This window comes from Camellia sinensis, chromosome 11 (genome assembly GCF_055761805.1).
Source record: "Camellia sinensis isolate YWXY chromosome 11, ASM5576180v1, whole genome shotgun sequence".
NCBI classification, from domain to species: Eukaryota; Viridiplantae; Streptophyta; class Magnoliopsida; order Ericales; family Theaceae; genus Camellia; species Camellia sinensis.
The window spans coordinates 8,195,001-8,222,500 of record NC_138971.1 but is presented as its reverse complement, the minus strand read 5'-3'; the positions used below and the strand labels follow the sequence as shown (position 1 = coordinate 8,222,500).

General features: G+C 36.9%; 1 protein-coding gene across 2 annotated transcripts in view; it reads left to right on the top strand.

The window, feature by feature from the left end:
• LOC114256151 (guanine nucleotide exchange factor SPIKE 1) overlaps positions 1-27,500 on the top strand; it is a 46,043-nt gene that overhangs the window by 12,695 nt on the left and 5,848 nt on the right. For both annotated transcript variants that reach the window (XM_082893530.1, XM_082893531.1), the window contains exons 11-24: positions 542-808; positions 1,260-1,427; positions 1,526-1,717; positions 1,809-1,852; positions 6,806-6,875; positions 7,293-7,454; positions 10,045-10,152; positions 10,389-10,426; positions 11,572-11,716; positions 13,764-13,890; positions 19,778-19,971; positions 23,181-23,311; positions 23,857-23,932; positions 24,095-24,205. In XM_082893530.1, the coding sequence (XP_082749656.1) occupies positions 542-808; positions 1,260-1,427; positions 1,526-1,717; positions 1,809-1,852; positions 6,806-6,875; positions 7,293-7,454; positions 10,045-10,152; positions 10,389-10,426; positions 11,572-11,716; positions 13,764-13,890; positions 19,778-19,971; positions 23,181-23,311; positions 23,857-23,932; positions 24,095-24,205 (1,833 nt within the window). The remainder of the gene's footprint in view (positions 1-541; positions 809-1,259; positions 1,428-1,525; positions 1,718-1,808; positions 1,853-6,805; positions 6,876-7,292; positions 7,455-10,044; positions 10,153-10,388; positions 10,427-11,571; positions 11,717-13,763; positions 13,891-19,777; positions 19,972-23,180; positions 23,312-23,856; positions 23,933-24,094; positions 24,206-27,500) is intronic.

Genomic DNA, 27,500 nt, shown 5'->3' with positions numbered 1-27,500 from the left:
AAATATCAAAACCTTGATCATCATAAGGGGAAGTTATCTAGTGACGCTCCGGTAAGAAGATTGAAAAACCAGTACTTAAAAAAAAAGAAAAAGAAAAAGAAAGAAGATTCCAAAGCTTGGCTCTCTGGCAGCATGTCCATGTTCTGGTACTCCAAATGATAATAAGTAAACAAGATTTCTGAGAAGCGATTGAGTTAGCAAGCCTTTGTATATTAGTGAGAATACTTTCTACCTTAGGTTTAGCGTAGGATTTCGGTTAAAGCACAGGAGAGGGATTTAAGAGTGATAGTAAGTTGGCAATGGTGGCCTATTATGCCATCTAGTTGCTGTTTATTTGCAAATGGAAGTCCCCGTTTTGTGGTTTGGTGGGTATGTAGTTGGTTGGAGGGTTAGTAATACAGCACATGCATTACCTATTTTCTTTTCATAGAAGTTGTAAGATTGTTGTACTCATTTATTAATTACAACTGCAGATGACATTCCGTGTTTCTCATTATACCTAACACTAAATTTTTCCCTTGATTTTCCTCTAATTGTTTAGGATCCTAAACGCAAGGTTCATAAGCCCGTGAAAGGTGTCTTAAGGTTGGAAATTGAAAAGCTCCAAGCTGGCCCTGTTGACTTCGAAAATATTTCAGAAAGTGGCAGTGTAACCAATGATACTGTTGACATAGGTGACCGATTAGCTGATTCCCCATTTAATGGTGGGCCTCGTACAGGTGATTCCAAGTGGAATTCCCCTGATGGAAAAGAAATTCAACGAAATGGATCAATTGCTCAAGGAAATCTAGATATCAATGCTGATGATGTAAGTGTTACGCATTTCTCGTACTTGTATTAGCTATATATTATGTGTTACTTCCAGATGAGTATACTTTCAGCACAACTGTTATTAGAAAAGTGACATGGCATAGGTTTTAGTGGGTCATTTGTTGGTTATTGTTTTCTTGTTTAATGCTTTGTTAACTTTGGAATTCAACCTTCAATTGCTTGAGTCTGGAATTTGGCTGTGAATATCAAACAGAAGTAAACAAAAGAAGAAAATGGTTTTGTTGTCCGATGATAAGGTGGTTAACATATATTTTAAAAAATCCAAGTAACTATGTAAATGTATTATTATCTGTTGTAAATTAGTTTGAGGAGAAATTGTGTCCAAAATTCTTTTTCTGGATGATCTATTGCATCAATAGAGAGTTTTGTATTTATAATTGGTTTATTGCCCACTTATTCAGAATGATAAATGGTTGATAAATATGCAGTTCCAGGCTTTCGATTTCCGCACGATGACGAGAAATGAGCCTTTCTTGCAGCTTTTTCATTGCCTTTATGTCTATCCCTTGACTGTTAGTTTGAGTAGGAAAAAGAATTTGTTCATTCGGGTTGAACTCAGAAAGGATGATGCAGATGTTCGCAGGCAGCCTTTAGAGGTAGATTGGTACTTTACTTTTATTTTGTTATACATTTATTTGTTGATTTCCTTCTTCTATAGACAACAAGTATTCATTTATGGTACTATTTTAATTAGGCAATGCATCCAAAGGAACCAGGTGTGTTGCTTCAAAAATGGGCTCAGACCCAAGTTGCGGTTGGGGCTAGGGTGGCTTGCTACCATGATGAAATTAAAGTCTCCCTCCCTGCTATTTGGACACCATTGCATCACCTTTTATTCACTTTCTATCACATTGACCTTCAAACAAAACTGGAAGCTCCAAAACCAGTAAGTCCTATTATGTTAGTTTTTCATCTTGCATTGTCGTATCTTGCATTGTTGTCTTTTTAAGCAGTAATGATGTTGTTTGCTCTTGCAGGTGGTAATTGGATATGCATCGCTTCCATTGTCCACGTATGCTCAGTATGTTTTTGCCTCAATTGTCCATTATCTTTTTCTTTTTCTTGCCCCCTTTTTTCTTTCATTCATTTGTCTTTTCTTTTACTTAACATTATGCAGTGTGTATATACATATCTTTGAACTATCGAAACAAATCACAAAACATCTACATGTGGATTCTTACTATCCTTTTTCAATCAAAGCACAAATAAACACAAGAGACATTACTACTTTAGAGTTGCTAATGCCTAATACATGGCATTACAAGTTGCATTGCAACCAACATCTACTCGTACATGCCCATAAAGGAAAAATCAAAACACGAGATCTAAATACAGAGAAAAGCCTAATCAGTGATTTCCAACATTTCCAGTGGAAGCATAACAGCCTAATCAAAATTCCAACATTTTATCCCTTGCCTCAGTCCTCAATGAAATCCTATTGAAAACAGAGCAACATTTTGAGATAATGGAAACCAAAAGATAATTTTGGTTTGGATGTGTTATTTCTAACCCAAAAGCCCATATCTAAGTTTGGTTTTGTGACCAAAAGATAATTTTAGAAATTTTGATAAATGGGTAGAATGTATTTGTCTTTCATGTATGCATCTGTGCAATATTGTCTTTTTTGATTTCTTGTATTTCTTCTTCAATTTGTCCTCCATGATCCTTTTGCTTCATTTCTAGTTGCGATTTTTAGTGTTCGGTGGATACTATGGTATGGAGCTATGGGGGTTAACTTTGGAGGGCTCAAACATCTTGGGTCGCGAGGTATGGGTTGGGGTTGTTGAATTGAGGTGAGAAGAACTCCTATCGATAAAGAGAGGAGGAGGTTGGGCAATCCTAAGAAAAGATGCATGACACATCCACTAGTAATAGGCTAATACATCACATATATACATAGGGGGGGCCAACTTGGTGGCCAAGAGAACTTAGGGACCAAGCAAACTTAAAGCCTAAATAGCTCTTAGGGCCCAAGCAAAAGGATAAAGTGTCAGAATGTGTTAGGATATTTCCTATTTTATTCTTATTCAGTATCTTTATTTGATGTAATGGGCCCCTTTATTTAGGCCTTAACTCACTCCTATAATTATGTTTATGATGTAATATAAGAGTGGATGAGAGACGACTCATACCTTTAATTTTTCTTTTCACAAAACTGACATGGTATCAGAGCCAGTCTAAAACCCTAGAAACCACAAACCCCGGTCACCACCACACCACCACCCTAGTCGCAGAACCCTTAGGGTTCCTCCACCCCAGTTGCCGACCCCTAGGGTTTCGTTAGTCCTTGTCACAGATGCCTAGGGCTCCAACAACACCCTAGGACTCGTCGGAGCCTCCCTTTTCCCAGCCCAAGCCTGTCGGCTGGCTTGGAGGTTTAGTTAGGGGAGTTTTTTCTTTCCTTCTCTAGCTACCTATAGCTTTTAAGGAACCTGGAGGTCTAGTCAGGTGCGACGTCATCTGGGTAGCTTCGCCTCTTCCTTGTTCTCTCTCTCTCTCTCTCTTCATGCAATCTGTCTCTCACCCTTCTTCGTAATCAGTTTTTGTTTTACAAAAAAAATAAAAAAATAAAAAAAATGTTCTCTTAAATTCTATTTGTTCTTATTGTTATGTTCTCCCGTCTTCCGGGTTTGTGAATTAGCCCAATGTTTGTTTGTGAGGATTCCTTAGTAGAGTCTCTATGGTGGAATTGACTAGTGAGTTTACTACATCGCAGCCTGCTAATCAGGGCGCAAGTCCGATTTTGACTACTACTAGGACCGATTCCCTCAACCTTGGCCAAAAAATCACTACCTCTCTCTTTAATGGTCAGAACTATCTAGCGTGGTCGCAGAGTTTGACTATATTTTTGACGAGCAAAAGGAAGTTGGGATATGTTAATAGGCGCGTTTAGGCTCCTAGTATCACAAATGCGGGTTATGATCAATGGGAGATTACCAATTTTCTTATCATGGGCTGGTTGATACATTCAATGATTCCGGAGATTGGTGAGGGATACTTGTCTATGGACACAACACAGGATATTTGGGAGGCTGTGGCCGTTACGTATTCACGCAAAGGCAATTTCTCACAGACTTTTGAGTTACGACGCTCCATTGACTGGTCTGTCCAGGGTGAGATGACTATCCTCCAATACTTTACTTCCTTAGCAATGGGTGGAAGAGACTTGGTCATCTTCAGGACTACAAGCCTGTCGGTCCCAATGATTTTGTTGGTTACCGGAAATATGTTGAACAAGTGCAGGTTTTCAAGTTTTTGGAAGGTCTGAATGTGGAGTTTTGATCCTTTTTGAAGTCGTGTGCTTGGTATGGATACGCTTCCTTCTTTCCAAAAAGTGTTTGCTTATGTACAGAATGGGGAGAGTCGTCGTTCTACTATGCTTCCGTCTGCCTCTTCTGATCGATCTGTCTTGGTTTCTGCACCCTCTAGAGATGGGGATCGTGGTGCTCGTCCTCCATCAGAGAAGGATACCCTTTTTTGTGACTTTTGTCATCGCCCTAGCCCACGCCCTCGCCACATCCCTGAGACTTGTTGGAAGTTGCATGGGCAGCCATCTAGGGGTCATGGCGACCGTTCTGGTTCTCGAGGGGGTCACTTTGGTCAATCTAGAGGCCGAGGGCCCAATGCTCGAGCCCATTATTCTGATACAGTTGAGCCACAGTCCTCAGCTCCGATTGTTTCATCTACTGATATCTCTGGGTTTTCTACTTCTGAATTGGAGGTTGCTCTTTGCCACTTGCTAGCCAGTTGGGCATCTAGTTCATTTTCAGGTAACATTGCCCATTTAGGTAACTTAGCTTCTTCTACAAGTGCTTTCCTCTCTCATCAAGCGTTGCCTTGGATTATTGATTCTGGTGCTTCAGACCACATGTCTGGGTCTTCTGATTTGTTCTCCGTGTATACTCCTTCTTCCGGATAGGATAAAGTTAGAATTGCTGATGGTACCATTTCTTCTGTGTCTGGGAAATGTTTAATTCATGCCACTGCTTCTCTTCCTTTATCTTCTATCCTACATGTTCTCAATTTTAGTGTTAATCTTTTATCTTTGAGTCGTATCACTCGGGACTTAAATTGTAGTGTGGCCTTGGTTTGAGAGGCTTACTCAAACCATGCTGAGATATGGTTTCAAATAGAGTCAAGCTGATCATACTTTATTTGTGAAACACTGCTCACATGGTAAGATGACAACTCTTATTATTTATGTGGATGATATTGTACTCATAAGGGATGATGTTGAGGAGGTTCCTCGGTTGAAGGAGTATTTAGCTAATGAATTTGAAATCAAAGACTTATGCAGTTTGAAGTACTTTCTAGGCGTTGAGGTTGCTCGGTTCAAAGATGGCATCTTCATATGTCAACGAAAATATGTGTTTGATTTGAGAAAAGAAACTGGAATGCTTGGAAGTAAAACCTGTGATACACCACTAGAGCCTGGACTGAGGATCAAGGAGGCGAGTCTATAGACAGGGGGAGATCCCAGAGACTAGTGGGTAAGTTTATTTACTTATCCCATTTGCGTCCTGATATTGCTGTTGCAGTGAGTAAGGTTAGTCAGTTTATGCATGCTCCATGTGTAACTCACTTAGAGGCGGTTATGAGGATTCTAAGGTACTTGAAATCTTCTCCAGGAAAGGGTCTCTATTTCTCAAAGCATGGCCATCTTAGTGTGGAGGCATATACAGATGCTGATTGGGGCTGGATCATTAACTGATAGAAGATCCACCTCTGGTTATTGTACCTTTGTTGGAGGAAATCTAGTTACTTGGAGAAGCAAGAAACAAAATGTAGTTGCGAGGTCTAGTGCAGAGGCCGAATTCAGAGCTATGGCTTAAGGTGCGTGTGAGCTATTATGGATTAGATTGTTCTTGAGGGATTTGGGGATTCATTAGACAGATTCTATGAGGCTATACTGTGACAATAAGGCCACTATCAATATAGCTCATAATCCGGTTCAGCATGATAGGACCAAGCATGTGGAGATTGATCGACATTTTATCAAGGAAAAACTTACTAGTGGTACTATATGTACGCCATTCGTGCGGTGTGGGGATCAACTGGTTGATGTTCTCACCAAAGGATTAGGGAATAAACCATTCCGTGATATTCTTAACAAGTTGGGCATGAGAGATATCTTCACACCAGCTTGAGGGGGAGTGTTAGAATGTGTTAGGATATTTCCTATTTTATTCTGGTACAATATCTTTATTTGATGTAATGGGCCCTTTATTTAGGCCTTAACTCACTCCTATAATTATGTTTATGATGTAATATAAAAGAGGATGAGAGACCACTCATATCTTTAACTTTTCTCTTCTCAAAACTGACATAAAGGTCTGTATACTTGTATTTGACCTCTAAAGCATCTTAAACTTGACCCAAACCAAGCAAATCAGCCCATAAACAGCAGCCGATTCTGGCAAGTTGCAACCCATTTTGGAGCCCAAACTGCTAAACTATAAAACTGCTTGACTTGATAATAAAGAAAAAATATAAAAATAACTATGGGGAAACTAAAAGATAACTAATTCTCTAAGCATGTGCCAAGCTAGAGTCCTATCAAATCAACATGGCTTAAGTCTAGATTTCCTCTTGTTTAGTATTTATCATTACTTCCCATGCACGATATTTGCATCAATGATATTGTGCAATGTATTCCGTATATGTATTTTGTATGATATGTTTGTTGCTTTTTGCCTTAAACCCATAACTGGTTTCCCTGCTGCATCATGTCAATAGATTCGAATCCTAGGATTTAAATTTCTCCGAGTAGAATCTATCACTATAGGATCAAACACTGTAACAATTGTGCATAATTTGCTCATTACTAATCTTATGTTTTATATCACCCTTTTCCTCCCTTTTCTCTATTACCTGTTATTCAATCTTCTCATGAAAGGCATTAGATAGTGGCATTTGTCGGGCTTTTGTATTTACAATGTAAACTTACCATCTGTAATACTTATGAATCATTCAGGTTGCGACCTGAAATTTCTTTACCGATTATGAAAGAGCTGGTTCCCCATTATCTTCAAGAAACTGGCAAGGTATATATGGACATCCTGTTTTGAGTATAATACGTATTTTAATTTTTTCCAAATCTAATTTTCTGGAATTTTTTCTTCCTTCACAATATATTCTGTATGTTTTCAATGTTTGATAGAAGTCTGACAAAACCTTGACTTCGTGACTAGTGGGAAGATGCTTTACTTTTGGAAATAGTCTAAAGAAAGTTCGTTTATACAAAGGTCTAGAGATGAATTCATTACCACAAATTTCCCCAAATTTCCCCCCTCCCACAAATCCCTGCAGGTGTAATTGCGTTACATGAATTATTTAGCTGCTGAAGTTTGTTGCCAGCCCATAGATCTCTAAGGGTTATGTTCTTGTCCGTAATAGTTTGATAGTTACATATTTGGTTTTATGAACTAACGCTTCATCTCAATTTCCAAATTATTCTGCAGGAGAGGCTGGATTACTTGGAGGATGGACAAAATGTCTTTAGATTGCGGTTGCGACTATGCTCATCATTGTATCCCATTAGTGAGCGCATTAGAGATTTTTTTCTCGAGTATGACAGACACACTCTTCGCACAAGCCCTCCTTGGGGGTCTGAACTTCTAGAGGTGCCTTTGATTTTTTTTGAGCTTCTCATTTTTTTTTGTCCTTTTCTGTATATATTGATTTTATGTATCTTAAATAATGCCTTTGCATATATCCTATCTTTCTCATATCCTTGGTTGTATTTTCTGGATCCTCCAGAGCTGCAGTAAAAGTAATTGCAAACTTGTTTAAAATTATGCTTTGAGAAAAGAAGGCCAGGTCTGAAATCCCATCACACACTTCAGCCTTGTTTGGTTTGTTTTTTAGAAACAAATTTTGAAGAAATTTTTTTAAAATTTTGTTTGGTTTAGTGATTTTGGAATTTTTTTTTCCCAAAATCAGTCTCTCTCTCCTACATATCAATTAATCACTTTTTCTCTTTCCTTTCTCATTCTCAATCACTTTTTCTCTCACACACATCTACTCAACCGCAACAAAATATCAAATCATTCCAAACTCCCATACTCAAAAACTATTTCCAAAATATAAAACCAAACAAACCAAAAAAATTTCTAAACTCTTTCTTCGAATTTTTAAAAAACATATTTATCTCCCAAAACCAAACCAAACACACCCTTCATGGTTCCTTGCATGCTGGAGCTATATGTTTTTAATTTAGTCATCAAATTATTACAATTGTGATTATGTGAAATTGCTATTACACTTCATGTTTCCTTGCATGCTGGAGTTGTAAATTATACACTTGTGTAATTATCTAAAATCGCTTCTATATTTGTTTTGTATTTTGCAACCATTCTGTTGTTTAAACATAGGTTCTAGTTTCAAGCAATTGTCAATAATCTGAATGGTTTGTTTGCTGAATCATGATAATTGTGCTGTCTGTTCTCAATATTGAGTGACATCAATTTGTATGAGTTTTTCTCATTCATTCCACATATGCCATAGCTTGAAACCCAAGTCTTTGATGTGTGCATGGATATTTTTAACTGAGTTTATGTTTATGTTTATTTTTTTTTTATTTATGTTTATTTAGTTTTATTGATAGTTTAATTAGGATCTTAATGTATTTATTTACTTATTTTATTGAAGATTAAATTTTCAAAAAATGTTATGATTTAGGCCTCGTTTAGGGTGTTTAAAAAAATCCAAAAAGTTACAAAAAAAGCAAAAAGTCATCACTATTCACAAATTAAAAATATTAAAAAATTAATATACATAATATTTTAATACAAACAAACTTTACACCACTCTAGGTACTGACGAGAAAGGAAAAAAAAAAAGTACGTATATATATTTAGTAAGTTGGATGGTAATGTTGGGCCGGTGGGGGCCCACCACGGGTCCCATTTTGATAATCCGAACCGTTTCAATATGTAGAACTCGTCCAGTACTACAAGCCTGTAAAAAATCACGTTGATCGGATATCGCTAACTACATGATCAAATCAGTTTTGTATAAAAAATGGATGGTGTTATAATTAACAGTTGACAAAAAAAACTAACACGATCGGATAGTTATCGATATCCAATCAACGTGATTTTTTATAAGCATATAGTACTTGACGAGTTCTACACATTCAACGGTTCCGATTAGCAAAACGGGACCCGTGGTGGGCCCCCACGGGCAGAACAACACCGTCCAATTCAAGCCCGAAAAGGAGGCAATCATTTCCCATTTCCTAACCAGCGCACTACACTGCCCAAATTGTAAGGCCCACTTCACTAACTTCTCCTATACACTTATTTATATAATTTTTTAATACACATTTTTTCGTAAAAAGTCAAAAAGTTAACCCAAACATCCATATTTTTTTCCTCCACTTTTTAGTTCAAAAGACAAAAAGTGCACTTATTTAGGGCATCCCAAACAACCCCTTAGTTTCCTATTTTAATTAGGGTTTCTAAGCTATATAAATTAGGTTTTGCATTGTAATAGTTAACTTTGAATTAATGAAATTGAGAGTGTTTTAGCCTGTGACAGTGTGTTAGGGCTGTTGCTCTCTTCTCTTTTCTTAAGGTGCTCTACATCAGTCTTATATTGTGCTAAATGGGACTTCCTTATGTTCATGTGCACTTCAAAAATGTCCAAGCACCTAATCTCTGTAATGGTAAAAGTCATGGGAGTGCAAGTCCTCTATACTTAAATAAGATCAAAAAGCTAACTTTTTTGAAGCTAAGTTTGAGATACTTTTTTAAAGATTTATATATATATTTATATACAGCTGCAAATAAGTTTTTACAAACTGCTTTAATCATTCTTGAGGCGTCACTTATTTGAATTTTATTCTATTACATGCTTATTCATTTTGTTATCTTTCTCAAAATTTCCTTTGTTGTCATATGCCTTTTATAAACTTATCTTGCAAATATCTAGACTTGTATACGAGTTATACATAAAACTTGCATGTCATTTTGTGGTTCCATAAAGCTTGGTTCACTTGGTTGTTGCTTTATGACAAAAGCGTCAAAATTTATTCTTGTTTTGGATTTGGAGGAAATCAAATGAGTTTTGCATTGCATTCAAACCTGCTATAGTGTTAGAGATTCTCATGCATTGTTATATTTCTGGAAGTTCAGTTTTGTCATGCATTTCTTCCAGCTTTCTTATTCTGTCAGATTCTTCGGGCAATCAACAGTTAAAATTTGCTTGCAGGCTATCAACAGTTTGAAGAATGTTGATTCCACTGCTTTGCTTCAGTTTCTTCAGCCAATCTTGAATATGCTTCTCCACCTTATAGGCAATGGTGGAGAAACCCTTCAGGTTCTCTAATAATTTTTACCGAAACTTCTATATGTGATTTTTGTTATTATTCAGTTTGTCATATATGCTTTACTCATTTTCATCATTAGGCTGTGAATATTTTTTTGACGTTTCAGTGGGAATGCTTAGCTTTTAACTGTAGATGTTTATTGTGAATCTATTAATTTTGGATTCAGAAAATATGCTTTCTTTGCTAAGCAATGCTATTTAATTTTCTGTTACCCTTTCTCTTTCAGGTTGCAGCCTTTAGAGCTATGGTTAACATTTTAACACGGTATGCTTTTGTGTTATGGTTTTAAACCTTATGTAGTGTCAAAGTTGTGAATCCATATGTAACAAAGATGTTGACAGAAGTTATAGTGTTTCTGATAATTAAATATCTTTCATATTTAGTTGTGGTACTGCTGAAATATTGAGATTTTGGTGGAGATTAACATTGGGGGGAGGCTATTTTTAATGTCTATCTAGTAAAGGTGCTTCATTATGTGATGGGTTTGCTGCTTGGGATTTTGTTTTTAGGTTTATTTAAAAGACTTAAGATATCTTGGGGCTTCTTGATATGCTTTCCTTAATTCAGGAGTTGAGGAATTGCAGATTAGGTAGAAGATTATGGATTCCAATTGGTACCTTTCTAGGAGCCTTCATTGGTCACGTGAAGATTGATTGCCTCCAATGCCATTTGAATTGTTGAAGAACTTTATTAAGTGTTTTTCTCTCCATGGTCTGAAATATTGAGTAGAGCTGTCCTTGTTGATTAATGATCTTGGTGGGATGGGTTACAGCGAAGAGTTATGTGATGTGTGACTGAGACAGATGGTAGTACATGTTTGTTCATTATTTTCTCCTTGGAGTTTTGTTTTTCATCTGTTGCTTTTGTTTGTCTTCCCCGTTGCTTCTGTCTCCTGCTTGGTACCATCAGCAATAGTCCATTGGACAGACAGTCTTTCTGGCTTTATTTAATAGTTTTAAGCTAAATATTGTGCTCGGCAAGACTCAGGAGAGTAGTTCCCAATGTCTGAACAGCAGATGGAGTTACAATGGAACTATTTGGATGTCATAGGATGTCATCTGTGCCCTGAAAAGTAAAATATTTAAACAAAATTATTTTATCTGTTGAAAGTATTATGATGGTTAATTCTGAAGTTTGATGACATTTAATGCATTTATAACAAGACGAAATCATGTTTTCTACATCAAATTTGATCTTGTGCGATATTGATCAATAAATATGATATTCATGATTACCTGCTTACAAGTGTATGCATAATGCATCTATGGAAATGGTTTTGCCTTTGCTATAGCTTAATTTATTTGTCTTGATGAGAAATGCATTATGGTGTAGCCTTTTGTGGTTGATTATTTTTGATCAGTGCTGTTCAGCATCTAATGTCTGATGTTATGTGGAACTCTATTCTGTAGGGTGCAGCAGGAGTCGGTTGATGAAGCTGAAAGGAATCGGTTTCTAGTGAACTATGTGGATTATGCTTTCGATGATTTTGGAGGTCGTCAACCACCAGTTTATCCCGGTTTGTCTACTGTATGGGGAAGTTTGGCTCGCAGTAAGGTATCCCACTGATTGCTATTTTTTGTTAAGATATCTAGTGTCTTATGGTCACCCCTTGTTAGTATGATTATCTATGGGCTTCCTTTGTTTGTCTTTTAGTAATGATGTTTCTTCTCCTTGTGATTCAAATGGTAACAGTAACATTGGCGGTTTTTATTCTGTTGCTACATCCAGCATTTCAAAGACATTCATTTAATTGCATATTGTTATTTTACTCGTTTAAGTATTTCTTTTTCTAGGCCATACCATGAGAAATGCTTTAAGGAGCTATCTTCAAACATGTTTAAATGTATTTTGGTTGTCTATTTCTTGTTGGTAGAATTTGTTTCATTTTCACTTTTCAATAGGCAGCATTATGTCCAACTCTTCAATTTTTCATTTTTTATTTTTATTTTTGTATACTTATTATTATTATTATTATTATTCTTTTAATTGTGAATGTCGATAAGCAAGATACAGCTCATTGTGTCCCACCAGCCAGGACATGTCCTTGCAATTCTGTGGTAGCTTTTAACCAATTCAAGAAAAATGATAGCATGTTTGGTAGTTACAATCCAAATCTACTTTAAAAACATTAATTTGCCAAATTTGGTATAGTTGATCCATGATGGTTCTCATAGTGAAGGGAGAATAGCAACTTTGTATGTGGACGTGGGGTTATGTGGTCAGTATCGGCAGTGGTTTGGTTGTACTCATGCAGGTATAGTGGTAGAGCTTGGTGAGTGGTGTTGGCAACGTCGTTTCCTGGCGAGGCAAGTTGTGTCATGCTCTAACTTCAGTGCACGAGGCTTGACATGATTTCATCTATAGTTTCAAAAGATCCTTTTGTTTTGTCATCTCAATTTTTTGTTGGCCCTAGTTTTGTTTTGGACTTCAAATGTTTTGTATCCGTTCTTTCTTTTAAAAATGAAAAAATTAATTTCAGCACGTCATCCATGCATACTGTGATTGCTATGGTGTATCAAGGTCTGATTTTCTTTCAAATCCTTACTGGACCATAGAGGAACTTATATAATGCAAGCTGCAAATGCAATTGGTTTATGGTGGGTTTTGGTCAGGGAAATCTTGTAGGTTTAGCACTCTAATAAATTAAAAAAAATAAAAAATAGAGATAGTAAGGTTTATGAATTTCAAGGGGTTGCAATTGGCTTGGTTTTCAAGAGGGTGTGTTGCCGGACTTTTGAAAATCATATTGTTGTAGCATTGGACAACCAATAAATTAGTGATTTAAGTGTTGGATTGAAGGCCAAGTGGTAGTGGAAGGGGTTAAGGTTTGCTAGGCATTTGATAGGCTACAGTTTTTGGGCTGAAATAGGGTCTGTTTGAGAACTGTGAACTAGTACTGTAGGAATCATAACTCATTTTCTTTGGAAGTGAGAATGAAGGTGCCAAGAAGAGAGGAAGAAGAGGAGAAACAGAAGGAGGGCTTTACCGTCGCAAAGGCTAAGAAAAATTAAACAATCATAGCTCAAATTCTCATAATTCAACTCTAATTGAATTTAAAGATTACATGCATATATATAAGTTGCTATAGTTGTACTACTAGAACTAACCCTGTTCTACTACTAGAATGAGCCCTGTATTTGAATTCAAACTTATGGAAGGGGAAAGAGAAAGGAAGAGACAGTAAGTGAGATATTTAGGGAAAGTGATTATTTTTCTGATTGGTTTGGCATGCAAAAGAAAGGTAAATGAGAATGAAAATAATTTTTTCTTGTTTGCTGAAGTTCCTGGTTTATCCCTTTTCTTGTTATGACAGTCGGAATAAACGCCTACTAACATGATTAAACTTGTGGTTTTGACTTCCGTCAACTACAATTAATGCATTTAAATATATATATATATATATATTTTTTAATGTTCATTCTGTAGTCATATTAATAAGATTTAGTATTTTACTTGTGTTAGTATGTATATTGTATGTTTTGTGGTGTTATGCAAAAGAGATTTATTGACACCAACTGCTCTATCACTTCGTGGCTCAATATTATATATTGGTTTCTTTCAATCAATTTTGTTCTTTTAATAGTATGAGTTTATCTTGTAGGCCAAAGGTTACCGTGTAGGGCCTGTATACGATGATGTCTTGGCAATGGCGTGGTTTTTCCTTGAGTTAATTGTCAAGTCAATGGCTTTGGAGCAAACTCGTCTGTTCTATCACAACATTCCACTTGGTAAGTATCAGTTTAAAGAATGTTTCTGTGACTTACAATGACCAAAACATTTTTTTTTTGGGGGGTGGAGCGGGAGCGGGGGCGGGGGCGGCGGCAGAGGGGAGGTGGGTTGGTTGGATTCCATAATAATTTTAAGTCAGTACCTGAAATATCTGAAAATTATTCCGGGATACTTTTCTTATAGATACAGGAATTATTGATGTTGAGAACATATTTGAGCCTTTTGAGGTTGATTTGGTTGACAAGGAAAGTTGGGTGTGTTAGGGAAATTCAGTAACAACCGGCAACATCGGGTGTTTGTTCTGACAATTTTATAATTGATGCAGTACAAATAATCTAAATTAAGATGAAGATATCTACAATCACTTAAACTAAAGAAACCAGTATTCGTACATTATTTCCCACTTACCTGAAGATAGAATTTCCATCTGTCTGAGAGAAGTATCTTCTCTATCTTTTCCTCTCATTCAGAATCTCAAAGTGGGAGGTGAAATGTTCGTTGGAGTATTTTGGAGATGAAGTTTATAGGGAAAGTTTGCTTTACCACAAAACACTGTGTTAGAATTTACCATCACCTACCACCACTACCACCTCACCTACTCCACTAAACCTAACCCACTACACCACTACCACCTCCACTTCACCTACTCCACCACTCCATCTCCACTTCACATCTCCTATATATAGGAATCAATGTAAACATCAATATATAGAATAACAATATCAATTAATAATACATAAATCTCTACATGGTATCAGAGCAAGGTTAAGAACTTAGTGATTCCGCTTCACCGGCGGACGGCAGCCTCGCCTTCGCCGTCCGCCGGACAAATCCAAATTTTCTAATTCTCTCTCTCCTTCCTTCCTCCATACTTTTCACCCACATACCAGTGCACCAATCTCCTCTTCCCGAATCCGAAGCGGCGTCGTGGCTGCTTTCGAATCCGAACCGTAAGATCGTCGACAACAGTACTGATCTCAAGTCTTCGGAATATCTGTTCGCTGATATTAATCCGTATCTGGATCTCGACATCATGGCCTCATCAGTATTATCAGCAGCAGCAATACATCTCTCCCGCTGATGGAGTTGTTCCGGTGCAGATCAAGAACATTTAACAGCCGAGGGCTACGCACGCGCCTCCGGCCTCCCCAGCGTCTGCACCACCCCCTCCGGCGTCATCTCTGTTGCCATCGCCTCCGGCCTCCCCAGCGTCTGCACCACCCCCTCCGGCGTCCTCTCTGCTGCCATCGTCCATGTTTTTGCTCTTTTCGTCGCTGTCTCGATCGGAGCTAACATCTCCGGCGGCCACGTCAACCCCACCTCTTCTGGCGCCTAGCAGACCAGGCGTACCTTGACCAACATACACCTGCTGAGGAGCAAGTCTAGGTGTACCAGGTTGAACTCCAGGCATCCCCGTAGGTCACGGAGCTATTCCACTTGGCCCTCACTGCCACTTTCCCTTTTGCACCCACGTTTCCTCTTACTTTACACCCTTGCAACCCATTTTAATATATTAACATCACTATCCTAGCCCACAGGTTTCGAAAACCCCCCACTGGATTTCTTTTATTTTATTTTAATATATTACCCACACACTTGCACTAGCCCACAGGTTCCGAAACCCCCCACCGGATTTATTTTATTTTCATCATCACCTTGCTGGACAATGTGCATATTCTCATTCTCATTATTTTTATTATTATCACATGGGCGTGTTCCCTCTCTTTTATAAAAAAAAAAAAAAAAAAAAAAAAAAAACAATTTACAAATTTGCACAACACCCATATTTTATTCATCTCCGGGATCAACCCCGATCACAATTTTACAAAAAAAAAAAAAAAAAAAAAAAACAAAACAAACAAACAAACATCACCCACAAACACCCACCCACAGTGGGGTTTTCTTCTCTACTCTGCTGCAGGTCTCTTCTTCTTGCCTCCGTCTTGGACAGTCCTTGACGGTGCTGCCTCAGTGCTTCCTTGTCCACCGAGCACGTTCACTCCCCCATACTCCTCCACTGCAGCATATGGCGGACCTCCAAAACGGAACATCACGGTGGCCTTCCGCTTCAGTTCCTTGTTTTCTGCCTTTAGCACACTTATCTCTGCTCGCGCATCCTTATACATGCGTTGGAGCAGAGCCAGCTGGGAATTTAACTGCTGCACCTCATTTGTCCTACTCTGCAGCCGGTGCGACAAGTTTGTGACCGCCGTCATGCTTTCCACACATGACTTCAAAGTATACTGATTGGCCTCCACATCCGACTGCACTGCCATTCTTTGCTCCACAGACCGCATCGGAAAGTTCAACGGAGTAAACTCCGGGGCGCTTGGTTGAGGTTCCAGTGCCACCGCACCAGTTGTCTCTCTTGTTGACTCGTTGAGGTCGGAAAAGAGAGTGAGCAGCCCACGGGACGACGAAGCCATTTTCTGGGCAACAGAGTGTTACAGAATATCTCTCGCAACAGAGTGTTACAGACTCTCTCTCTCAGCACAATGAAGAGTTTTTTCAGAGGATTTTCAGAAGTTTTTGTCTGCCTCAGCCTCAGCCTCAGCCTCAGCATCAACCTTGGTTAAATAGCGAGGCAGCCACGCGTATCGCGCGCCCCTTGACGCCAGACGACAAACGGGCGCGCCAGCCAAGGCACTCACGTGCCTCGCCATCATGTCCGGCACATCTTTTTATGACTTGGGCTCGCCTTTTGATGGCACGCCTTTTGATAGATTGGGCACGCCTTTTGAGGGTGCGACTTTTTAGGGGTCCGACAAGACTCTGTAAACTGTCCCGACATTGATTCCGGTTAGCTCCTTCAAGGGTCCGACAAGACTCTGTAAACTGTCCCGACATTGATTCCGGTTAGCTCCTTCAAGGGTCCGACAAGACTCTGTAAACTGTCCCGACATTGATTCCGGTTAGCTCCTTCATGGGTCCGACAAGACTCTGTAAACTGTCCGGACATTAATTTCGGTTAGTTCTTTTATGGGTCCGACAAGACTCTGTAAACTGTCCCGACATTGATTCCGGTTAGTTTCTACAAGGGTCCAGCAAGACTCTGTAAACTGTCACAACAACTGTCACAACATTATCTGCTACAACGGTCCGACATGACCCCATAAACTGTCTTCTACATCGGTCTGACACCGCCCTCCAGTGTCCTCTACAACGTTATGACACCCCCATACAGTGTCCTCTACAACGTTATGACACCACCATCCAGTGTCTTCACCAACGGTCTGACACGACCATGCAGTGTCTCCTATCTTTTTTTTTATTTTTATGTATTTTCTTGTTTTGTTCCTCTTTCCAAACTCAAGTTGGTTAGTTTCTATCCTCCTTGAGTTTGCGGGAGGCTGTTAGAATTTACCATCACCTACCACCACTACCACCTCACCTACTCCACTAAACCTAACCCACTACACCACTACCACCTCCACTTCACCTACTCCACCACTCCATCTCCACTTCACATCTCCTATATATAGGAATCAATGTAAACATCAATATATAGAATAACAATATCAATTAATAATACATAAATCTCTACACACTGTATCATTCTACTCTTTGGAGAACTTATTCTTTTGGATATTTCAGTAGTTACTCTGAACATCAAAGAAGGTTTTATTGCACTTTCGGTAAATACAACTCTTTTCCAGAGAATATTCTTGAGCACCAAAGGTATTCTTGAAGCATCATATAACACTAGGCAGAAGTGTGACTTCATATGTGAAGGAAATCTTTATGACTAGCTTTTCTACCTGTAATTGCCACTACATTATTTGAGGGGAAACAGTTGTAATGCCTCCAAAGCATGAACAGTTGCAAACTTGCAATGACTTCATATAGTGCTAAACAGTTGCAATACATTAAAGCACAAACTTTGGTTCATTCTTTAGTAATGTCTCCAAAGCACTTCATCTTGCAATGCCTCTTTGATTTCAAGACTAAACTATACTCAGATGTATCAGGCCAGTCACCAGTGTTGCTTCATTACAAAAAAAAAAAAAAACCTCCCTTCAAATGGCATGTAGTGATGATGTAGAGTGCTGACAATAAATCTCAATTGGTTTCATTGATATCTCATTTCTATACAGCTGTATCAATATTGATGATACTCTCTGTCTCTTGGACTGCCAATTTTTGAAAGTTCTTGGAAAGTTATCTTGATTCCCTTCTGTTACTCTTCTTCTATCCTTGGTACAAATCTTCCAACCCTAAGTTTTAGATACTTTACAAGCCTAGTCAAAAGTGCTACTGTCTGTCAGATATAACATGACTCTGATACAGCTCCAATTCACCATGACACTTTTTGGAGCTACCTTGAGTCTTAAAGATTGCAAAGATGCTGGAGATGTATGATTTTCCTTATAGTAACAGATGAATAATTTTGTTCTTTTAATGTTGAATTTGCACAGAAGGGAAAAGAGGGAAGGTTGGCTGAGTCATTCCCATAATCCTACCACCACAAGAAGAAAAGAACCTGGAAAAGTAGAAACCCACCCTAATGCCATGAAAAGGGAATGGTGCCTCAACCATCATACGTTTTCATTCTAGTGACACCTTTGAATGTGGAAAACAAGGACCTAAGAATGTGGAGAATGTGGGCGTTCATTCTGTTTGAAATTCTAATATAGAATGAGGTTTCATCACTATTACTTTGAACGTGTCACAATGAACACAGATTATTTCGCTACATGGAATGGGAATGTGGTATATCACATGATCAAAATGTAGTACAATAGGAGCAAGCTTATGTAGATCACAATATTAGAATGCGTAAAGGTACTTCTAAAGTATGAGAATGTTTTCTTTTAGGATTTAGATATTTAATGAACTATAATTGACTAACTTGTATTTCTACTTTTGATTTTCTCTTTTATTCAAATAAATCATATAAAAACACAGTCTATGTGAATCTTGTATAAATTGAGCTATGGATGCAATCAAAGTTTTAAAAGGCTTTACTGAGCCTCGCCTAAGGAAAAACGCCTCAAGGATTTGGTTTTTGGGCTTTACTCCCCAAAGGCTTGCACACATAGTTAGAGACATGCGCCTTAAGTGCGTCTTGTACGCCTTTTACGCATAAGCATGTGAGGAGTACACATATGAAGAGTTTGTCTTAGGTTCTTGTTAAACTTTATCTATTAAATGGTTTAGACATAAAGTAAAAAATAAAAGAGAACCCATTTTTCAGCTATATTCTATAGGAAAAATTAAGTAAATGACCAATCAAGAAAAAACACATTTAATGCTCAGTGAGAAGCTCAATCACTAAAGCTAAGAATACCAATTTCACTTTCAAAAGAGCAAAGGTTCCTTTTCTGCAGTGAGCCTTGAGTGAAAAAGTGTTTACACCTTTATATTTAATTTTGATATATTTATTTATTGTTTTACAATATTTAAATCATTTACTAAATATAAAAATTCAGAATTTGAAATGCTTACGCCTAAACACCTCATGGCTTACTCCTCGCCTCATGAGGAGTAAAACGCCTCGAATTACACATTTGACTTTAAAAACTTTGGGTGCAATATGGCACCTTCTCTTTAGATATTCTCCCACCAAACTCAACTCTCTCTTGAATTTAATTCATGATATATATATATATATTTTTGTAAGAAAAACTTTGGGAAAATAAATTGAGAAATATAAATCGGTGAGTTGTTAGGTTTTATTTATTTTTATTTAATTATTTTTTTTGACTTGATCATTAAAAAGATTTCATTCTTATACTTTCTTTGATCCAAACCGATGCTATTTTATGACGAATAAGTGTCACAGAATTTGAATTAGCTTTGAATCACTTTACTTTCTCTTGTATTGATTTTTCCTTTTGGTGATAGGCAATCATATGTTAAAAGATTTATTTTCATTTTGTGCAATAGGTGAAGATGTTCCACCAATGCAAGTGAAAGAAGGTGTTTTCAGAGTTATTATGCAATTATACGATTGTCTTCTAACAGAAGTACATGAGCGTTGCAAGAAGGGGTTAAGCTTGGCTAAACGTTTGAATAGTAGTTTGGCCTTCTTTTGCTATGACCTTTTGTCTGTTGTTGAGCCTCGCCAAGTTTTTGAACTGGTATGCTTTCTCCTTATGTGGTATTTCTCGATCCTTTGTTTTCACTTTTCCTGTTAACAAGCATGATATTGTACATGCTGTAATGTATGTTGCGCTGGTATTGATGCAAATCTCAGGGATAGCATTAACAAGACCAAAAGACATACATTATATTAAAATACAATGGTAAATGTGGAAAATTCACTGAATACGCTAAAACGTATTGCACATAATGAATTGAATTACATCACATATGCACGAGGAAAAGCTTAACAAGAAATAACATTGCTGCTGATATTCTTTCTTTTGGATGCATACATTGTTCTTAATGAATCCTGCCAATAACAGAGAGAAAAATTTGAAGTGTCATGCAATAATCCATGGTTATAGTCTATAGTCTAATGTGCTTTCTAAGTAAATATTTCACCAATCATGGTTGAAGTTCAAAAGAAAATGCATATATTACCATGGTGCTTTCAACTGCCTGATCACTTCAATATTATGGACTTGGTTTTGGTAGAAAATTAATAGTATAAATGTATAGGAAAATTCCAATATTACGGATTTAATTTTGACAAATTTAATAGGATAATTTTAAAGGAAAATGGAAATATTATGGACTAGGCTTGAGACGAAATGTAATGAGAAAAAAATTAATGAAAAATGGCAATATTATGGACGTAGGTTTTGACATAAAACTTAGGGTTTGGTGGCAGTGGTGTTGGTGGGGATTGGGCGATTTTGGTGGTGATGGTGGTTGGTGGAAAAGGGTCATTTGGTGCTCGTTGTGGCCTTTGGTGATTGAAAAAGGTGGCAGACTATGAAACACTGACACTTCAAAACAAATGCCAAGGGGTGTTAGATACAGGGACACGTATGGGGACATGCCACGTGGCGTTCCCCTTTACTTAATTAATTTATTTTTAGGGAACACTAGGTTTTTTCTCCCCTTTTCTGTAGTGCTTTTGATGGATGTTGGATTTTGAATGTTTATTACGTTTTGCTTAGATTTAAATACTTAACAGATCATTCATAAAAAAGATGTAAATAATAAGTGTTAATTTAAAAGTGATTCTTTTGTTTTTGTTTATTTGTTATTATTTATTATTTATTATTTTTATTTTTTATTTTTAAATATTGAATTAATGTTTGTTTTTGTTAATTTTGATTATTTGTGGATGTAAATATTAATTTACATAGCAAATAAAAATATATGAAGAAAAAAATTTATTGCCTAAGAAGCACGGACACGGACATGTGGACATGTAAATTTTCAATAAATAAGGGACACGACATACTGGGCACACTCAAAATATATAATTTTACTTATTTATTATGTCATAAAATTTAAAAAAAATTTGAAAAGCAATAAAAAAAATACAAAATATCATGAACAAATATTTTAAAAAATATATATATACAATTCATCAATTTCAGCACTTTACCTAATAAATAAATTGAGCAATTTCAGGAAATTTATTTTTTCTTCAAATAAAAATAATTTGCTCTATGCATGTTAGGGCCAAAGATGAATATTAAAAAATAGAGGGGTTGCCAAATTTTTGTTCCTATCCAATAGCTGACCTCATAAAAGGGGTTCAGAAAATATATAATTAAAGATGAAAGAGAGAAGAAAAAAAAGAGAGAAAGAAATGGGAGGGGAGAGAGAGAGTCTAAAGGAAAAAAAGGAAAGAAGAAGACAATGAAGCGAAGGGAGAAGAACGAAGACGATGAGACGAAGAAGAGGGGAGAGAGAGAGAGAGAGAGAGAAACCTAAATGTGAATTTGTGATTGCTTCAATAGGGGCATTCAAAAGCTTCAACAGCTTCGCCTAGGGTTTACAGTTGAGCGACTTCCTCTCTCTCTCTCTCTCTCTCTCTCTCCTCGCAGTGCCTCTCAAGTGATTGAGCGTGTCCGCAAAGTGTCCGACTGGAAAAAAATCAAAAATTTTTTTGGACACGTTAGAGAGAGTGTCTGACACGTGTCCATCATGTGCCCACCGCTTGTCCGTGTCCGACACGTGTCAGACACCCATACGTTGCCGCCGGAGAGGTGTTTGTGCTTCATAGTTTATTGCCATGTCCTCGTTGTGTCCGTGTCTCTAATTTTTTGAAATCACCATGTCTGGTGCCTGTGTCTGTGTTTGTGCTTCTTAGGTGACAGATTTTGGTGGTGCTTTTGGTGGAGAGGTTGTGATGATGGGGATTTTGGTGGTTCATGGTGATGGGGAAGGTGGTGGTTTCGGCGGAGGTGCCGGTCAATGGTGGGGAAAAGGCAGTGGTCTGTGGTGATGGTGGAGGTTCTTGGTGCTGGCTAGGTGTTGAAGATGGTGGTTAGGTGGGATAAATCCCATCTTAAACTTACCTATGTGGAACATTTTGATTAGCAGCTACAATAAGAAAAATGTTTTTCTTTATAAAAAGAAATGGCTTGGGCTTTTTTATTTTCTTTTGAAATATCCTTGATTCCACCACCATGTTTGGACGGCATCCCTCCTGGGGTCCTAATAATATTAGATTGTGTTTTGGGAACCAAATCGACACAATTGAGAGGTTAGGGATCTAATCTCAAGAGGTTGGCCTGGTGGCAAGGCCTTAGGTCTTGGGAATGTGCTTCCTCTAAGGTTCAGGGATTGAAACCTTTTAGGTGCTACCAGTGTCTTGGAGCTATCTCACTGGGAGAAAACCCTTGAACTAACCGTGGTACACTTGCAGGAAACTCCTTCTTGAGGGCCTGTGCACCCTTGGGAATTAGTCGGGCTTTGATCCGGATAACCTGGTGCCAATCCAAAAGAAAAAATTTGAGAGGTTAGGGATCTGAATGATACAAAGCGTATATTTTGGAGGATCAAAATGTAATTAACCCTAAAATTTTGACAGTATAATTTTTTTTTTAAAATGGCAATATTTCCATGTTGGAGAAATGTTCATGTACAAAAGAAAGACTTGCATAACAATTTACCTTCTTTTGAATGAATGCCAATGTCTTGCTGTGCTCAATATTATTTTAAACAACTCAAACCTGAATTCAGTTATATTTTCTGAATTTCAGTGTTTGATTGTATTCCTAAAACTATATATGCCTGTCTCTTGTGTGTCCAATTCAGTTGTGTGTTATCGAACTTCCAAGTACCAAGTGCAATGATGACAGGAAATAGAGGCATGTCTTTCTAGTTTTTTTGCAGTTACTGTTTGTTTGGTATGGATTTACCTTTTTGTCATTTCTTGCAGGTGTCCTTGTACTTAGATAAGTTCTCTGGGGTATGTCAACCAGTTCTGCATGACTGCAAGCTTACATTTCTGCAGATCATATGTGATCATGATCTGTTTGTGGAAATGCCTGGGCGAGATCCTTCAGATAGGTACCTTACTAATTAATTTCAAACCCCCACCCTTCTACCCTATATTACATGGACTCTTCTAGATGTATGAACTTAGTACCCATATCAAACACTCAACACTTGGGTGTGGCCCGTATGGGAGAGATATGTGTGCAACATGTGTAGTTGGACATTTACCTAGCAAGCATAATGAGTAATTCAAGTTAACCTTAAAATTATGCCTAAAACCATCATATTATGCATGAAATGCTCTATGACACATTGTGAACATCATTTTACCTTAGAAAATAAAAATATAATATATATTAAAAAATATCAATATATTTTTGTGTTACCGTCTCTTTGGACGTGAGAATTAGATGAATCCAACACTTGAGATCATAGCCACACTCATAATAGAGTCCATGTAACTCCCACCTTTTCCTTTGTTCTATTTGGATTCTTCTTGTTTTAATGTAGAACAATAGTATTGTGATTATCATGACAATGATCCTTCATATCTATGTTATTTGTTAGCTTGTGTAGTGATGTATGGATTTTCATATCTAATAATTGTCACATTGCAGGAACTACCTTTCATCTGTCTTAATACAAGAGCTTTTCCTTACTTGGGATCATGATGACTTGTCTCAGAGAGCAAAAGTGAGTGCAGTATGGATATTTGATTAGATCTTCATTTCAAATGATTGCTTTAATAATCTACTTGGTGGATATGTTATCCTTACTTTTTACCAGCACAGATTCTATCCTTATTTGAGTATTTGAATATTAGTTTCTCATAGTGTTTCCTTATGATTTTTGTAGGCAGCTAGAATCCTGGTCTTTCTTCTGTGCAAGCATGAGTTTGATGCTCGATACCAAAAGCCTGAAGATAAACTATATATAGCACAGCTATATTTTCCGCTTGTTGGCCAGGTGCACAGCATTTGTCATATCTCATAGTACTGTATATGACTATTCTTTTCTTATGGAGCCTCTTCTTGCTGAGATTTGCTATCATTTTATGTCAAGTTCCTAAACTATCTTATCTGTTTCAGCTGTTCTAGTAGTACTTGGAATTCTAGAACACTCAAAACTCCACAAGCTGTAGTCCCAAACACTTGGGGTCAGCTACATGAATCTGGTTTTTTCAGATTCTTAGGATATATGTACAGGAGGTGTGACTGTAAGCACATTCACCATATACGTATTACAGGCTAGGGACTAGATGTCTGAAGGACCAGGCCTAAGCACAACACAAGAAGAGTTATAGAAGTATAGAATGCTTTTCATAATAGCATAGGAGATGGGCTTAAGTTCTTATTACTATAAAAAATAGTATCTCTCTAATGCTACAAGTTTCTTGAATAAATAGTCCTTCAGCAAAGTGTCAGCAAAAGAAATTTTATGCTTGTGTTGGTCTTTATGTGTTCGTGTTATCTTGAGTCAATGAACTCAAACATCATGTTTTTGTATGGTTCACTTTTGTACAATTGACTTGATACCAATGGATGATGAGTTACTGTGGAGGAGGATAACTATTGGATATTTCTTCTTCTTCCTCCAGATAATATTGCTGCATTTGGTTTTCTCTATTGTGTGTGTTTGTATTTGTATTTTGTGTCCAAAGGCTTGGCCACGTGGGGGAAGCAACCGCACTTCAACGCATTAGAATACATTATGATAACTGTATATTTTGGATGTTGAATCTATATTACATTATAGTAAAAATCACAATCTCAATCCAAACAAAAAATATTGAACCTATAATTTTTTTCTGCCACCCTTGAAGAGTTTTAGTAGAAGACTTGAAAAATTGACCTCTCTACGCTACTAAGGGAGGAAAAGAAAATGAAAAGAAAAGATGCACACATTATTCCTAATATATTTTTAGCTTGAGGAAACATAGGTTACACATTGGTTCTGAACTTTTGCAATACAATGGTCTCGTTTGGGAAGTGGCTACTTTTTAGGTTTTTAGGTTTTTTGGCTATTTGACTATTTTAGTAGGCTATTTTAGTTTTTGTGTTTGGGAAGATAGATTGAATTTTTTGTTTGATTGTTGTATTGAAAAATGTGTTTGAAATGATATTAGGATAAAAAATAATTAAATTATCCTCAAAAAGTTATGGGATATTTACGTGTAGGTCCTAATAAGTGAATTTATTGTCTAGTAGGTCCTATGGAAAAAATTTGTTATAAAAAAATGTCACTAATTGTAAGTTTTAGTGACAATTTATAAAAATCATGATAAAAAAAGTCACTAATTGTCCATTTTTAGTGACATGTAAAAAATTGTCACAAAAAAAATATTTTTAGCGGGCAATTTTACCAAAACTTATTTTCAATAGAACTTGATGGAAATTAAGTCTAACTATTAGTATCTATTAGTAGTTTACCCAAAAGTTATTCCTGACTTGATAATTGATGTGTTGGGATATGAAATGACCAAATTGCCCGTGTGTTGGAATGCTAAGCTGGTGTGTTAGTCAAAAATTAAAGGGGCAAAATTGTAATTTCACCCTCTGTCCTGCACAGCCATGAAACTCGTGCCAAGCCTCAGCTACAGTTTCTGATAAAAAAAAAAAAAACCTCAGCTACAGTAAAGCTTTTTGGCTATTTGTTTGAATGAGGCTACAATAGCCTAGTGGACCGTTTCCCAAACAATGCCAATAATCCCCACCTCTTATTCAGATGGTACCATTAAGCTTAGTAGCATTTTTTGTACACAATGTATGATGACATTCATATAAGTTGTGTTTTACTTTGCAATCATTTTTTCTTGAAAGAGAGATCTAATAACATATTCGAAATTGGAATAATCTCTTTTGGTGTCACAACGTACTCGCTAAGCATCATCAATTTAAGCAAAAGAATGATGCACTTGCTCCAAGATGACAATGACATAAATATTTGGATCTTCTTAAGAAAACATTTACATTCGGAAGAATATTTTTAAATTAAAATGCTCAAAAATTGATGTCTTTGATAGGGAACCATGGGTGCAATTAGAGAATGATTGTGCTGTGATATTTTGATTGACAAAAGAGAAGTAAACATGCCTAAAATCCATGTATAATCACTCTTGATACTGCATTCTTAAACTAAAATTCTTGTAAGAATGTCATGCGCTGAGCTTTATTGCTTGCTGGTAGTTTTTTTTTTTTTTTTTTTTTTTGCTTTTTTCCCTGTAAATATTCTTTTATTTATTTTTCATTTTAATGTGAGAGAGTTTGCAAAGACAGAGAAAGAATATATATAAAAGGAAAGATATGCATATGGAAAGCGAAAAATATATAGTAAGTTCAAATTGTTGACAATAATCTATGAACTTAATTTTGTTGGGAGTCTTTCTATATATATAGAGGCATATATACATGTTTTCTTTAAAATTAAAAAATCTAAAAAATTGGAATGGGGTTGTTGAGGAGGGGGTTAGGAGAGTGAAATCACCCTATGGATTTTTAAGATTTTAGAATTTTGAGAAAATTAGAATGAGCAATTTCAGACCTAGGAGACTCCATTTCTTTGCTATGGAGGGATTGTAAAAACTACTCAAGACTCTTCCCGTGTATCCTAAATGATTAAACATCCAAAAAGGAAACGATAGAGAAAATATATTAAAGACTCTTAGTTGACTGCAACTACTGCAATTAGTTTGATTGCCTTGTCCTCCATTCATGGGTCCCATGTCAAATGTGTCGCAACATGATAGAATCTGCTATGGCTATTGTTGAAGGGATTTATGTTAAAATACATGAAGAAATTAAAGTAGTAAACTATTGCATAAGTTGAGACCTATATGTATCTATTTGAACAAAGTGCCTGGACAATATCTATTTAGGAGTGAAACACAAGTGCCACAAAATAATTTTGAGAAAGGGATGCTTTGGCTACACATAAAAACATTTTGCTGGCAGATTATCTTTGGTTGGTTGTAGAATTGATTGGTTGGGATTTTTGTTTTTGAAGGCCAACTGGGAGGTAGATGCCCTTTCATAGTGATATGTTTTCTTTCTTTTTCTCATACAACTCTGCATTTTCAGAGCAAATGCATTTCTCCACTTGTGTGTTTTACGTTGAATAACTTGTACGAGGATGAAAGGTTAAAGAAGATAAGGAATGATTTTCATTGTGTCACGTTGGGATCATCTTGGCTGTCTCTTGGACCACATAGTTTGAGATTGTAACACGTGATTTCAAATCTTGTGTCCACTTCCATGAAAAAAAT